Source organism: Myzus persicae, unplaced genomic scaffold, assembly GCF_001856785.1.
Source record: "Myzus persicae strain clone G006 unplaced genomic scaffold, MPER_G0061.0, whole genome shotgun sequence".
Classification (NCBI taxonomy): Eukaryota; Metazoa; Arthropoda; class Insecta; order Hemiptera; family Aphididae; genus Myzus; species Myzus persicae.
Window position 1 is genome coordinate 120796 of NW_019104036.1, and position 17287 is coordinate 138082.

At 28.9% G+C, this 17287-nt stretch overlaps 1 protein-coding gene across 50 annotated transcripts in view; it reads right to left on the reverse strand.

The window, feature by feature from the left end:
* Positions 1–17287, reverse strand: part of LOC111037870 (Down syndrome cell adhesion molecule-like protein Dscam2) — a 65757-nt gene that overhangs the window by 20456 nt on the left and 28014 nt on the right. For 16 of the 50 annotated variants that reach the window (XM_022320699.1, XM_022320700.1, XM_022320701.1 and 13 more), the window contains exons 6-11: positions 12765–12894; positions 10831–11012; positions 10454–10711; positions 10239–10383; positions 9922–10184; positions 9677–9838 (exon numbers count right to left, since the gene is read on the reverse strand). In XM_022320699.1, the coding sequence (XP_022176391.1) occupies positions 9677–9838; positions 9922–10184; positions 10239–10383; positions 10454–10711; positions 10831–11012; positions 12765–12894 (1140 nt within the window). Of the gene's footprint in view, positions 1–438; positions 724–1200; positions 1489–1877; positions 2166–2391; positions 2680–2973; positions 3262–3500; positions 3789–4054; positions 4343–5186; positions 5475–5752; positions 6041–6389; positions 6675–7557; positions 7855–8033; positions 8328–8498; positions 8793–9676; positions 9839–9921; positions 10185–10238; positions 10384–10453; positions 10712–10830; positions 11013–11990; positions 12112–12764; positions 12895–13086; positions 13211–13955; positions 14080–14707; positions 14832–15320; positions 15445–15680; positions 15805–16472; positions 16597–16779; positions 16904–17141; positions 17266–17287 lie in introns of all 50 variants that reach the window. The other 34 variants (XM_022320676.1, XM_022320681.1, XM_022320682.1 and 31 more) reach the window with 25 other exon arrangements.

Here is a 17287-nt window from a genome sequence, read left to right on the forward strand (position 1 = left end):
CAATTATTTTATATTACGTGATACGTGTGGACAATATTAAACAATAACGTGAATATATTATGTGGTTACATAAAAGATAGTAGGTACTCAGAAATGAACGCTTCGTAGGGGAATCGTAAATTTTTCAAGATTTCTCAACCGTCTATATAAACTTTGAAATTTGAATCTGAAACTACCCATACACATCATGGTTATACGTTCGGCATCTATGTGTTATAGCCTATTTAGGTTTATCGATCAAAATAAAAAGAATAATTAAAGGAATAATTTAAATTAAATGGTTACGGGCAAAACTATTAACAGTACATACTAGCATTACCATCTATGAATAAGTTAGATGACAAATAAAATATCAGACGTTAAGTATTAAGGATAACACTATTATAGAGCAACGCTATAAATCACAAGCAAAACTTTTGTTAAATTTAAAATGTGTACCATCGACGTTTATGTACGTTGAATAGTCATAAGATCCGATTCGATTAGAAGCTATACAGGTATATTTCCCCGTGTGTGCTGCAGACACGGTACTGATGGTAAGTACACTAGAACTTGAACCGAGCTTGGTTGTCGTCACGCTCAGTTCCGAGGAGAGTTCGTCGTCGTTGAATAGCCAGTTAAGCTCTAGGGGTTTATCTCCCTTCGAAACGTGACAGTTTAACTGTATGCTATCACCAGACCTTACTTTCTCGTCAACAGAAAACGGGACGATATGTGGTAAGACTATAACACCATAAAATAACAATTTATAAACACAACAACAATAATTGTGAAAAACGAAACGATCTAATCCAATAATATAGTATGGCAAACGTAAAATGTACAAAGATAAGAGTATATTATTATATTATGATTTTACCAACAAAAAAAAAATCCAAAAATCGAGTATATATCGGGTATTGTTTTCAAATTTGAACAACGTCGGATAAAGAATATTGATATAAAAATATATACATAATTGGTAGAGTACCTACGCAAGTTTTTTATTATGCTAATGTCGATAATAACAAACGTAGGTATCGGTGATAAAACGTTAATATTATTATCATGAGGACGAGATAGCGCGTATTTGTTAAGTTGGATAAATATTACAGGAAAAAACTCACCACCTGTTGTAAGCGTTGTGCTGAGAACAATAACATATTATTGTTTATTATGTACGGGACATGCGATGAATATAAAAATAACTCGTTATTGTACCATTGACCATCAGTTGAGATGTAAACGAGTCGAGCCCAACCGAGTTTTTAGCGACACAAGTGTAATTTCCCCGATTTGAGCCACTGACTGAAGGGATCGATAAAAAATTTGTCGTGTCACCAAACATTTGCGTGGTGACACCCATGTGAGAAGACAGTTCTTCGCCGTAAAAACTCCAAGTTATCGACATTGGTTTATCACCTTTGGCCACTGAACAAGACAGTTGGACAGACTCCCCGGCATCGACGGGTCCGTCTCCGAAGGAAAACGGCAAAATTTTGGGTAATACTAAAAATAATTATCAACAACGTCCAAATTTCATTCGTGTATAAATTCAATACAAATTAGGTGGTGTAGTGATAGGGGAAATACTATAAACTAAACAAATTAATATTTTACAATTAGTATTTACATCAACTAATGATAGTACCTATATCCTATACCGACATTGACGTCTAAAAACTAACATACCTAAATTAAAGTCGAAAAGGTTGAAACGATTATAAATATTTATAATAAATAGGCACCTATAATTATTATTATTATTATAGGAATATTAAGCTGCAGTGCTGGTGTTAGTGTCTTCGTGATAAACTAAACGATAATTTTTTACGCGTTAACCATGCTGCTAGTTTTGTTAACATGATCGTTATCCCGTTTTTTTTTCTGTTAAATACCGTAGACCACGAGCTGTGAAGTATACGTGTCAAGTCCGGCATTGTTCTTAGCGATGCAAGTATAGTTTCCTTGATTTGAAGGACCGGCCGAAGGAATAGACAAAAAATTAGTCGCATCTCCCAACATTTGTGTGGTCACACCCATATCAGATGATAAAGCTTCGCCATAAAAACTCCAAGTTATTGACATTGGACGATCTCCCTTTGATACCGAACACACGACTTGAATAGATTCACCAGAATTTACCGGCCCGTCTCCAAACGAAAAAGGAACGATCTTTGGTAATACTGAAATAGGCAGTTCTTAGTTATAAATTTAAATGTTCGACATGTGCTACACCCAAATAAATATAATTTTTAATCGGTTTAAAGGATTTTTAAATTATAATTTTACAGAATTAAATGAGGAAATATATGCATAAATAATAAATAATAACTACAGATTTAAAAACATATGCATATTATATTATAGTAAATCTAATAGTTGCTGTAAATTGGGGACTAAAATCACTACCATTTACTAAGAGCTGAGCAGTAAAAGAATCATTTCCAGCTGAATTTTTTGCTAAACAAGTGTAATTCCCGCGGTTAGAAGGGACCACCGATGGTATAATCAAAACATTCATTGAATCTCCAACAGGCATAGTACTAACACCCATGTTTGATGATAATTCTTCGCCATAAAAATTCCAAGTAATACGTAAAGGTTTATCACCCTCCATAACAGTGCACCCGACTTGAACAGGGTTTCCAGCGTTGCTTGGCAAATCACCAAAAGAGAATGGTAATATTTTAGGACGTACTGTAAGAATCAATAGGTAATATTGCCAAATGGCTGATTTACATTTCTAAAAAATTGTACACTTTTTATAATTTTTAAAATAAAATATTGTTTTGTTATAGATACATAGTTATATATTTATATGTGATGATACAATGAAATATTTTCTTATAGGATGTCAAAAATATGGTTATATTTCTAACGACTAACATATTTATATACTAAACTTTAAACGCACTTAGGACATGGTTAGGATAAGAGTGCTGCACTATATACACATAGACAAATAGTTAAAATCCGGGTAATATTGGATACCGTTAACTAAAAGTTGAGCTGTAAATGAGTCAAGCCCAGCTGAATTCTGTGCAACACAAGTGTAGTTTCCCTTGTTTGAGGGAGCAACAGATGAGATAAACAAAGCGTTCATTGATTCTCCAACGGGCATAGTACTAACGCCCATGTTTGATGATAGTTCTTCACCATAGAAATTCCAGCTAATACGTAACGGTTTATCACCTTCTGAGACTGTACATGCAACTTGAACAGTATTTCCAGCATTGCTAGGCGTATCACCAAAAGAAAATGGTAATATTTTTGGACGCACTATATTAGAAGCAAAAATATGTGTGCAATTTGTTTTCCTTAGTACAATTTTAATACAATCAATTACAGTATAATTTAGTTTTTTTTGTTTTTATTCAGTATTTAAATATACTATAAATATATTTTTTTAAACGATAAAACTATAAAAGGATTAAATAGGATTCAGAACTGTTGCACTACTAAATACGATAGTTGCGTGTATTATAATATAGACTAAGGAGTATAGGTATAATATATACCATTAACCAAAAGTTGAGCTGTGTATGAATCATATCCAGCAGGATTTTTTGCAACACAAGTATAATTTCCTCTATTCGAAGGAGCAACAGATGGAATAAACAAAACATTCATTGAATCTCCGACAGCCATGGTGCTAACGCCCATGTTTGACGATAGTTCTTCGCCATAAAAATTCCAATTTATACGCAACGGTTGGTCACCTTTTGCAACCGTGCATCCAACTTGAACTTTATCACCTGCATTACTAGGATTATCTCCAAATGAAAATGGCAAGATTTGTGGTCGAACTGCAAATGCACGTGTTAGCTTATTATAACTTAAAAGTTATATTAATGATGATCAACGAAAACTATTTATGATTCTACAATTGGGAAATAAGTTTAATGTTCAATATTCAGATAATTACTCTCATACTTGTTAAATAAAATAAACTGACGAAAAAAAAATGAAGTACCTAAGCTTATTGTCAAGTTACCTCGAGGATAGAATTCTATTGGAAGAGGAGTGCTGCATCATCTACAGTAAGCATACTAATTTTAGTAAAAAATGCTACCATTAACCAATAGTTGAGCTGTATACGAGTCATATCCAGCTGAATTTTTAGATACACAAGTATAGTTTCCTCGATTTGCAGTCCCGACAGAAGGTATGGACAAGACATTCATCGAATCACTTACAGGCGTTGTAGTAATACCCATATTAGACGATAACTCTTCCCCATAAAAATTCCAACTAATACGTAAAGGTTTATCACCTTTAACAACAGTGCAGACAACTTGCACTGAATCACCAGCATTACTTGGTGTTTCACCAAATGAAAATGGTAAGATTTTTGGGCATACTGTAAATGGCACAAGACATTTATCAAGTTAATGTTTTCTAAACATAGGTATTATAATAAATTCATATAAGTCCTATCATAAGTAAATATTAAACAAAAAAATAATTTACTCTTAATTAATAATTCTTCACCAGCATTCTCGTTAGGAATACTTTTTTAAATGTATTTTACATACAATTTTGTATTGTTATCATCAGAAATAGGTACTTATGTCTAAGTAACTTCTTAATAATAATAAACTAGGTATAGCAATGAAGACAACTGTGGTGGTGGTAAATTATAATAATTTAAAAATAAATTTAAAGCAAATAAATTATTTTAATATGTAAATAATTTAATATGTACCTACTAACAACAACAGACTAATCGTATTGTTTGAAAAAAATGTTAAATGCCTACTAAATAAATGTTTGAATACTAAAGAAGACTCATCAACAATATTTTGATCAGCAATATCTAAGTACTGAATGCTCAATAGTTGTGCACTTGTGCGACAAATAAAATATAATTTATCCAATATTCATTCTTTTATGTAATTCATTAATAATTATTTTATAAGTCATACAAAATAATCCAGTAATTATAATTTTTGGCAGATTTTCTGAGATACATGATAAAATATTATGTACTGCAATGGACTAAGAAGTCTAAGTTTAATACTTTTTTCTTAGAGTTGTACATATTTTATTAATTCAATATTTTTATAAAAAGGATAAGAAGGAAAATAGTGTGGTCATTATCCATTTAAAAACAAACTACTGAAACTATAATATATGCCATCATTAGGTAAGTTATATAATCATACAATAACTAACATTTTTATTTAAACCTAATAATATTGTACCATTAACTTCCAAATATGCAGAATAATAATCCATTCCTACGGCATTTTGTGCCACACATGTATAATTTCCACCATTAGGAAGACCAGCAGAAGGAATGGATAAAATATTTGATCTATCACCCATAGAGCTTGTATAAACTCCAGTCTGAGATGACGTAAGTTCTGTAGTGTGGAAATACCACGATATTCTTAAAGGCTTATCGCCTTTAGTCACAAGACATGTTATTTGCACTGGTTCACCAGCAAAAACTGCTGACTCAAATTCAAATGGTCTTATTCGAGGAGGCACTGGAAACCATGAAAATTAACTTCAGCTTAGAGTATCATGTTTTAATAATTGATTAATATTACAAACTTACATTGGTATAATATAACAAACATTACTTATTTTGTCCTTAATGATTGTTCATCATTTGTTTAACTGATAATAGGATCATAATGAATATAGGTAGGAAATTATAGGGAAATAAAGAATATATAATATATGTATTGCGATAAGCATAAATGTACATAAATTACTTAATGTTTATAGGAATACAATTGTTTCATAATATTCTATATTGTACCATTGACTTCCAAATATGCAGAATATGAATTCATTCCAACAGCATTTTGAGCTACACATGTATAATTTCCACGGTTGGAAATACCAGCCGAGGATATTGACAAACTATTAGCTCGATCACCCAAATTATTGGTTACTATACCAGTTTGAGGAACTGTTAATTCTTTGCTTTGCAAGTACCATGATATCCTTAAAGGTTTATCACCTTTTGTCACTAGACAAGTCAACTGAACTGGTTCACCAGCATAGACAGCCGATTCAAATTCAAATGGCCTGATACGCGGAGGCACTAGAATTTTTAATGTGTTATATTATTATTTGAAATTGATAATCTTACATTCACAAGTAACTGATTATAGTTAAAATTGTCTTTAAAAAAACCAGATCATTTTTTGTACAAGTATTCTCTTTTAAGATTATATAAATTATAAAATAAAAAAGTATCATAATATCAATGTTAAGGAATAAATAATGAAGGAAAATTTTACATACTTCACAAACTAACTACAGGAATATCAAAATCCAAACGCCTTAATCGGTTGCATCGAAATTATTTAAGTGGTTCCAGATAAACAATTAAAGAAAGCTTTCAACTTGTTACAAAGATTTTGAAGAAAAAAAATCGTCCAAGTGTATACCATTTACTTCCAAATATGCAGAATAATAATCCATTCCAACAGCATTCTGAGCAACACAAGTATAATTTCCAGCGTTGGAAAGACCCGTAGAAGCAATAGATAAGCTACTTGCTCTGTCTCCCATTGTGCTAGTTGTAATTCCAGTTTGAGATGTCAATTCTTTGCTATGTAAATACCATGATATTCGCAATGGCTTATCGCCCTTAGTGACAAAACATGTTAGTTGAACCGGTTCACCGGCAAATACTGCTGATTCAAACTCAAATGGTCTGATGCGTGGAAGTACTGTAAATATTTTATACTTCAAGAAGTTGAGAATTGAAGCACTACCACTAAATTCGGTACAAATATTGCAAAATAATTTTCAGAAATCACAGAATATTGAAGAAAAGTCCATATTTAATATTTATATGTTAAATATACCTTAATATTGATGTTGGATGTGATAGTGTTTAAAAAATTTGAGAACAAAAATCACATTGTATTCGATTAAAAATAACATTTGTGATGGTAATAAATAATAATTATAAAAATAGTTTATTTACATAGTCTGTAAAATCACTTTATTGTAAATTATTAATAAACCAAATAATATCAAGCAAAAAATATAGATGATTTTTGACACAATCATTAATGAAGATGGTTTCAAAATCCAATCTAAAGAGAAAAACCTATGGAATTTTTTTTCAACAGGAACAGTAGTTAAAAATTGAATAAAAGTACAAACTGTATTAACCCTAAAATGTATAGTACTTCTGTATTCCAGTAATTCAAACATTTTGTTAGTCAGAAAGCAGTGCTTTAATAGTTTTTCATCACTATGTGTAGAATTATCAAGGAACACCCAGTTAAAAGATTTTAATTTATCTACAAGATTATTAACTGTATTTATTATTAATAAGTTATAACAAATAATTAATAACAATTCTTTGGTATATTATAATAATTTTGGAAGTCAAAATTAAATATTTTAACTGAAAGAATTTTTTTATAAATAACACTCTTTAATAATTTGGATAAATCTATTGAAAATATTTTTTGGTACAAACATAATAATAGGATGGAAAAGGCTGATACCTATCAAGGCTATAATAATCTGGACATGCAGATGTGCTGGCTGAAGCTTAATAATAATACTATTGTGCGAATTTTAACTGATGATCTTTACCGTTGACCATTAATTTTGCTGTGTGTTCGATAACACCAGCTCTATTTGTTGCTATGCATGTATAAAAGCCTCTATGATATTCAGTTACTGACGGTATTTCTAGCATAACAATTTTTTTCCCTATTCGATTAAGCAATATAGGCTCAGGCAATGATCCCACTGTTCCACCATCAGTACTTTGAAATGTCCAAGATATGTTAATTGGCATATCACCTCGTGCTACATGACATGTTAATTGAGCGTTATCGCCAACACTCAACTCGCCATCAACAGAAAAAGGCATTATTGAAGGGGGTACTAAAAATTGTAAGAAAAGGTATCATGAATAAATCAAAGTTCTATTTCATTTTGAGTATTATAATAGTTGTTGTTAAGAATGCATGGAAAATGGGAACTAGGTAAACAAAAAGCAAAATGTGCTAGTGCTAATGTTGTGTTGTTACAGTTGAATTTTCAAAATATGCTCCTCTGTATACCATTAACCATCAAAAGTGCAGTTTGATTGACGATTCCTGCTCTATTTTTTGCTATACATGAGTAGCTTCCTCGATGATATTCTGTAACTGTAGGTATCTCTAACATTGTTATTTTTTTTCCAATTCTATTTTCTATTATTGGCTGTGGCATAGGTTGAATACGACCATCTGGGCCTTGAAACACCCATGTTATTTCTAACGGAGTGTCACCTTTTATTACATGACAAGTGAGCTGAGCAGTTTCGCCAACATTTGATTCACCCTCGAACGAAAATGGTTTCATCAATGGCGGTACTAATAACAGGTGTATTGTTTTAAATATCATAGGAAATAATATGAAGAGGAATTTATTGTTTAAATCTAAAAAAATAACTTTTAGCGCCATATTGCCAACAGTTAAGAGTAAGTAAGTACAACAGACATGCTAAGTACATTATTTTTTATTTGCCCTCCTTAATTGTTTACCATTCACAGACAAAACAGCAAATTGTGAAACTCGATCTGCACGATTATTTGCGGTACACACATATGTACCACGATGAAACTGTGTTACCACAGGTATTTCAAGTACAGCTATTTTCTTTCCTATCCTATTTATAGTAGTAAGTTCAGGAAGTGGAACTGAACGATTATTGCCATCCAAAAAAGTCCAAAACAATTCGAGAGGCATATCACCTTTGCTCACATGACAAGTTAACTGGGCATTATCGCCAGCATTGGTTTCTCCGTCAAATGCAAATGGTAATATAACAGGTGGAACTAAAAATTATATTGTTTATTGTGTTTGTTATATTGTCAGAAGTATGATAAACTTTTTACCTGAATGGATAAATTTTAACAAACAACCAAAGTTCACTTACCTGTAGATGAAATAAGTAAACTAATAGTGTTGAGACTTATTTAATTGGATTATCATCAAATCAAGATTTTATAGTTTGATAATTCTAGCTTATTAACAAAATGTATGTATTGTTATTAAATAACCAACAACAATTCCACTAGTTTATTTTTAAATTACAATATTAAAATATACTAATAATTCATGTTGATATGAGATTTTTTTTATTTCTGTTATATAGCATTTGCTAATCAGTGTATCAAAAATCAAAATGTATAGTATTTATTCAATTGTTAATGTTTTGAAAAGTAATAACTGTGTAATACTTCTACAATATATTAACTATGAAACATTAATTATTATTAATGAACTATACATTTTGAATGAAAGCTAAAAACTAACTTTCTTATATATGTATACTCTATAAATTCGTTTATAGGCTTATGATAATTATTATAATTTTCTGAAACAATTAATTACACTCCATAATCTATTCTTCATATTTAAACTGTTATTTTTCTGCTAAGAATTTCTAATTTTGTTGTCAAATAGTATTTTTTTTTATTCTTTAAATAGAATGAAAAAAAATAGTTGCAACCTTAACTTTGGTTACAATAAAATTATTGATTTAATTATTAATCCTGTTCTCGGAGTTTGTTTTAAATTGATAAATGCATATAATAAGTATGAAATTTAAAATGCATTAAATAGAACAATTGAATAGTAAAAATAATTTTTTTTTAGTAGATATGAAGAAAAGATAGAGTAAATTATGTTTATAAAGTGTAATAAAATATTAACATACCCATCACTTGCACTTCTAGATTTCCTTTAGCAGTATGTCCTTGGGCGTTTCGAGCAACACATGTGTAAGTAGCTTGATCTGAAGACCTTTCGACATTTTCAATAATCAAAGTGCCATTTGGAAATACTTTTTGTTTGCGGTTGATAGGAAGCTGTCGATTGTCTAATAATTAAATTTTTATTAAATTATATAATTTAATTAGCATAGTATGTTGAATATTGATGAATTAAACGTTTAATATCTACCTCTTTCCCATGTGATTGATTCCAATGGGTATCCAGCAACTGGGCAAGTAACAAAAAGGTTTTCTCCAGACACTATATTTTTCTTATCCATCGGTCTAATAAAAGGAAGACCGTAAACATTGAGATGTGCAGTATGTTCAGCAGTTCCAACTTTAGATACAGCTACACATCTATAGTGACCTCCATCATTAGTGTGGACTGATGAGATATTGAGATATGAAACTACTTCTCCTGCCATTGTAATATGTTGCCCAATACGAAGCCTAAACATATTAATTGAGTAGAATACAAGTTATTAGAATTTTTATTCTACAGACCTTTCTGTGCTACTGAGCCGTTTGGAATCTAATTCCCAGTTAATTTCAGGAGTGGGATTTCCTGATGCAATGCATTTCAAGTGCAAAGAGACTCCTGGCTGCATAGTGTTGTCATTGAAATATTCTTTAATATGGGGCGGCTCAACTGTAAAAATATTGAAATTAAATCAAATTAACAAAAAAAATATACTTAAAAAAATATCAAGACTACATACATCTTCCTCCTAATTTGAGTTCAGCACTTCCTTGAGCACTTTCTTGCTCATTTCTTACAAAGCATTGATACATTCCTTTATCTTCCTTGCGTACTGAATCAATTCTCAATACTCTTCCATCATGAGAACTCAACCGTTTACCATCTTTCAACCAAGAAATGGTTTTTACTGGATTTCCTTCATAGTTGCAAGTCAGAGTAGCAGGTCGTCCAAAATCCACAGTTTGAATGGTAGGTTCAACAATTGCATTTAATGGAGCTGCAATTTCAAAATCATATATAATAATATTAAATTTAAAAAAAATACAATTCAATAAAAATAATATACTTTTAAAAAACTAATTTGAAAAGATGAATATAATTCAAAAATAAATTTACCTGTAACTGTCAGCACAGTTTCTACGCTTTCACCACCAACAGAATTATTGACAACGCATAAATATTTGCCTGAATCATCTACTTTAGCTTCACGTATTATCAATGTTCCAGAAACTTGTTTAATTCTATCATCTAATGTCACGGCTTGTTTTTTGTTCGATCCTTCAATAAACTTGTACCACCTGTCCACAAATATACTCATTATGAATAACTTTGTATTTTTTATCATAATATATTTTAGAAATGTGACTTCTTAAAAAATGAATTGGTTAATATTTAAAAAATTTTTTTTATTGTATGCTTGAGATTTTAAAATATCTAAATTAGTAATAACATAATATTTTGAAGTCACATTTCTTTTTGATTTAAATAAAAAAGGCAGTTTATAAAGTATTTGTTTAAAAGGGATTTTTACATGAATTAATAATTATTACTAGTATCAACATGAATTTTTAGATATTTAAAATTAGGATAGTTATAAATGATAGGTATTAAAAAGTTTTTTTAAAATAAACATTCATTTTGTTATGCTGTTGTTAAAATTCAACATAAAATCTAAAGAAACAAATAAATTTAATAATTTAGTTTAGATAATAGAAGCAACTAAGTATAAAAATTCAACAGCCTATTTTAGTTAGAATTCTAAATTGTGTAATCATTACACAGATAAAAAATGTAAAATAATAAATATAATTTATCAATTTTGAATTTATGGAATGAATTAACCAATAATAGGTCTTTACTATTTAAATCAAATTTAAAAATAATTTGTTTGCATTAAAATGTAACAATCAAACAATATTAAATAAAACAAATAAAATAGATATGAAATGTGGAAAAACCTCATACATTTTTTAATAAACCTACATATTGTGCAATGTTTGTTTATAGCTATGTTTTATATAAATTTCTAGTGGCAAATTGTGTTACTCATAAGAATAAGTGTCAAATATCAAAAACTATACACCATGGATTTAGGAACTGAGTATTCTTGAATAGGATAGGAATTAGATAAAACACTGGTCACTAACATATTTTACATAAATTATTCGACTAAGAATTTCTGTTTGTAATTCCAGTTGGGTAACTATTAATTTAACACTGATGCATTTGAACGAAAATAGGACATAAAGTATATTTGAACATAAGTCATAACTTACTCATATTTGGGAATAGGAAAACCTTGACCAGGGCACAAGAGTACGGCTTGTCCATTAGCAATAAAATGATTGCCTTCAAAACGTTCTTTAGAAACTTTACCAGCAATATTTGAACGTGGTTCTGTAATTTTGTGCTTTTTTATTTGAATATTTTTAAGTATGAAATAATAGGACAGGAACCCCATTTAAATTATTATTAACACATTAAAACACACGAATCTTAGAAGAATTTGTAGAAAATATATCTTGCTCCCAATAGTCCCAAGACTAATTTCAACTATTTTACAGGTCACCTTCAAAAATAAATATTATTACATACCGATATATAGGAATGGGAAAACCAATCACATTGCAAACAATGAGGACATTTTTTTTAAAAGCAGTTGTTATTAATTTTCCTCCTTCATATTTTTCACCGGGAGCTTTTGGAGATAAATTTCCTGTGGGTTCTGTAAATTTGTTTAAACTAAGTAATTTGTATGGAGTTGGAAAATAAAGATAATACTAAAAATTATGAAAACCCAAATGTTGGGTAAATTCTATTTTTTTTTTTTTTAATTTTATAAGCACAATATAATTTTAACTATTGAATTAATACCTACATAAATATTAAAAATTTTTTTTGACGTGCAGGGTTAATCCTAATTAAGTATGTATAATACATATACATAATTGCAGATAGTCTAATGTAAAATGTAGGATCTTAATATTGTGATAATGCAGTGACTGGCATTTCGTTTAAACACACAAAAATTTTATACTTAATTTACATACCGAAAATAAGGGACAGGGAATCCCTGAGCTGAACAAACCATTGATATATGAGATTCAATCATAAATGGTTTTCCAATTAAAATGGCTAGTTCTTCTTTTTTAATTTTTGGTGAAATACTTGTTTGGGGATCTAAGAACATGTATGGATATGATAATACAAAGAAACTATAACAAATGGAATAAGTAATTATTGTCATCAATATAGGTAGTCCCTGTCTTAATGAAGCCCGAAATATCATTAATACATTATTATTTATCCTCATTTTTAAGTTATGTTTAGTTAGTATATAGTTAGTGGTAAAATTTAGATCTATAAATCTACCTGAATACAGGTACCGGATGACCTTGAGTCTCACATAATAACACAATATACTGACCAAAAACCCCGTCAACGTGGTCAAACTTTGATTTTGTTGGTACTTTAGGAATCACTGTTCCTATTGGATCTGTTCAACAAAACCATTTAGACGGTTTAATGTTTTAGTTTATTTAGTGTGCACTAATATCTGATATTCGTATAGTACACATTGAAATAATTTAAGATAGGTTAGGTATATTACTTAAAAACATTGTAATCACAAAGAAATAAAGAAAAAACTTGGTCTTTCGAATCTAGTTAGGATTTCTTAGATATTCTATTTACCTACCTATTTAGTTATTAATTACAATTTAATATAGTACTTTAAACTAATTACTAACAGTTGAAAATAAAAATAAAAAATAAAAATGTGAAAAATCATTAATCAATAAATATAATGATATATATTGTTACTATATAATATACAGTAGATTTATGATTTTAGTCCATAATTTCCTAGTTTATAATAGTTAAAATTTTAAAACATCTGTATCATACTCTTAATTAATAAAATAATTAAATTTTATACCAACACAATATTAGGAACGTAAAATTATAAAATAGTAAATAACGTGCGAGTATTATTTTTAAGCAATCTCAATTTTTAAAAAAAATGTTGACAATGAAATACAATAATACTATACTTAAACCCAATTAATCAGTTTATCTTTAATAATTAATTAATAATACAAATTTAATTCAAGAAATACGTTTTATTTCCTTTTTTTAAAAAATATAGTATAACTTTATAATTTGTTTTTAATGTGAGTAGTATTATTAAATAAATAAACAATTTATCCAGAATTATAATGACAGATTTGAGTAATATTTACCGAAAATTAGGAACTGGGAAACCTTGTGCTTGACACTGTAGACCAATATTAGCATTTAGTGATCGAATGTATGCTGAAATTTTTGTATCTGTTGAAAAACTAGGAGATTTCATCCCAATTGGTTCTGAATAATATTTGTAACAGATAAAATAATTGAAATCTGTTATTATTTTGAACTTCAGAAGAACATTGTTTTATATACATACAGCTAAATAAACTTTATTCATACTATTATAAAATATTGGCCTAAGTCTACTTAGAATTTTAATTATTATAACATTATGTAAACAGATTAGATGTAACTATTACTATAATGTTTTTTAAAATTATTTGTGGTGAAAAAACTTTATTCAAGGACTAAGGTTGTATAATTAATAAATAACTAATCTATAGATTATGGTTCAAAACTATAAGATATCATAATTATATTTTGTTCTATTGCACATTTAGTATATAGTTATAACCTTTTTTTAATATGCAGCTGTATTTATGTAGGTTTTTATAAATATATAAACTCTTTTAAAGAATTAATTTTTTTTTTTATTGTGACTAATATTAAAATCATCTACTATACCGTATAGTTGCAATCGGGTATGCTTGAACTTCACATAAAAGAGCTATGTTAGAATATTGTACACGTTCAAAAGAATGAATTTTATCGTCACTTGCAAATGTGGGCTTTTTAACACCAACAGGTTCTGGAATTGTTTGGATACTCATTTAATGACAATTTTAAACCTATCTAAACGAACCTGTATGCAGGTATAGGGTACGCTTGTAGTTGACACCACAACGACACGTCTTCATTTGCATATCGAAATGCAAAACGACTTTTTTCATCCAAAGCTAATGATGGAGGTTTGGCACCCAAAGGTTCTGTATTATACAGTATAAAAACAGAATTAATCTAGTATAGTTAAATCTATCTTAAATTACCTAGTGTATTGATATTATTATATGTTTTGAATGTACTTTGATACATATTATTATCTAACTTTATCTAAGACTTGAAATAAATCGATATTTATTTTTGTAGTTGGTACTTTGTAAATAATTACGATACATAAAAAAAAAAAATTATAATTGTAAAGTACTACCGACCTGAAAGACGGTATAGGAAAAGCCTGAGTCTGGCAAAAAAGTGTTATATATTGCCCTGAATGACGTATGATTGTTCTGCTTTTATCATCAGGTGCAGTAGGGGCTTTAACACCAACAGTGTCTAAAGAGGAAATATTTTATCAGATCAAAACATATTTCCTAATAGTAATATTATTCCACAATGTTAAAAAATGAGAAAAATTCTAATAAGAATTTTATATTAACTCAATGTGAAACCTAAGTATATTTATGATTTTGTCTTACCGAGATACAGGAACCGGGGAACCTTGTGCTAGACATAGTATACCAATCCCTTTATTAATTTGTCTTTCTATCCAACTACGTTTTATATCAGATGACAGTGAAGGAGCTTTTACACCAACTGGATCTACAGAAAATTAGGATAATTTTAAAGAGAACCACTATCAATATTATATTATTTCAAACCTGAATGCTGGGATAGGATATCCTTGTGCGTCACATAATAGATTCAAGTCAGCAAAAGACTTCATTTTAAATTTGTATGTTTCTGATTTGGCGGAAAACGAGGGAGATTTTAGGCCAACGGGCTCTAAAAGGTACAACATCAAAATAAGTTTTTATATTATTGTACAATGGTCTCACCTGAATTCTGGGACAGGATATCCCTGAGATTGACACAGTAAAACAATAGCATTCTTAGAACTTTTCCTTAAGCGAGTACCTTCAAAATCTGAAGATAGTGTAGGAGATTTAAATCCTATGGGTTCTGGACACAAATTAAAAATTACTTGAATGCTTATTTAAATAAACAAGTCAAAATCTGAATGTTGGAAGCAAGGTAAGTATTTCTTGAATTTTAAAACAAATAGGTAGGTGATTCATAATTTAATTTATAAGAATTTTCAGAATAAAAAAAATTTAAGTCAAAAATAATTTAATATACGACAGTATACTCAAAAGAAAAAGATGTAATAATTATTTATTTTATTGTAATCAACAAAAAATATAGTCCCTAATAAAGATAAAAAAAAAAAAAAATGTTAACTATCTATGAACAATTTGATAGTAATATTTTTTACCAATAACTCAATCATAATCCTACAGAGTATACCCCATAAAACGGCATAATTGAGTTGTCTTTAAAAACAAATTAATTTATTATAATTTACTATTTAAAAAATAAACAATACTAACTTAACCTGTTTTAACAAAATATGTTTAATAATAAGTAATTGCTAGTTACTAATTTTTATTTTATTTCCTAATACATATATTATGATATCTACATAATATTTAATTCTTGGACACTATTTTTCATAAAAATATGATGGTTTGAATTTGTTTGTGTCTTATAATTTTGACTGCTATAATCATTACATTTTAACAAGAGGTAATTTGAAATTCAAAATTATAAGATTCACATCTAGTTCTCACCTAAAATCGGGTACAGGATATCCTTGTGATTGACACAATAAAACAATTGGACCTTTTACTCGTTTTTTTAACCCTGTACTAGAAAAATCTGATGATAATGTAGGTGCTTTATAACCAACAGGTTCTGAAAATTTAGTTGGTATAAAATGTTAGATTTGTATTTTGAAAAAAATTAAATACTATGTTCTTTGAACCCAAATGCCAGTGAAAGATTTACCCATGCGACTATAATGTAACTCATTAAAAAAAACCTTTCTATATTTTCAATTACACGCTTTATGGAAATATATCTACAATATCCTCTCACCTATGATCAGGAACTGGATATCCTTGTGATTCACACAACAGCACAATATCAGATTTAGCCCTACGATTAAATATAGTTCCTTTTGAATCAGACGAAAAAGCAGGTGATTTTATACCAACAGGATCTATAAATGATTGGATAGATAAAACAATGTAGGTAAAATTTATAATGAAAATACATGTAAGAACAAACAATTGATCTTCAGCTTAAATGTCAGAATAAGGTAAGTCTACTTTCTTTAAGAATAAACATTTTGTGACTAGAATAATTATTGAAAAACAGAAATGTTTTAAAAATATTTTATGTGAGTTAAGACAAGTAAAATGTATTGACATTAAATTAACATTGTGGAATAATCTCACCTGAAACTTGGAGTAGGGTACCCTTGTGCTGAACATAATACTGATAAATTATTATTAGACCGTTTTCTATACCTTGCACTTTCTGCGTCAGATGAAAATACTGGCGACTTAAGACCTACTGGTTCTATAAATTATACCAAAAGATT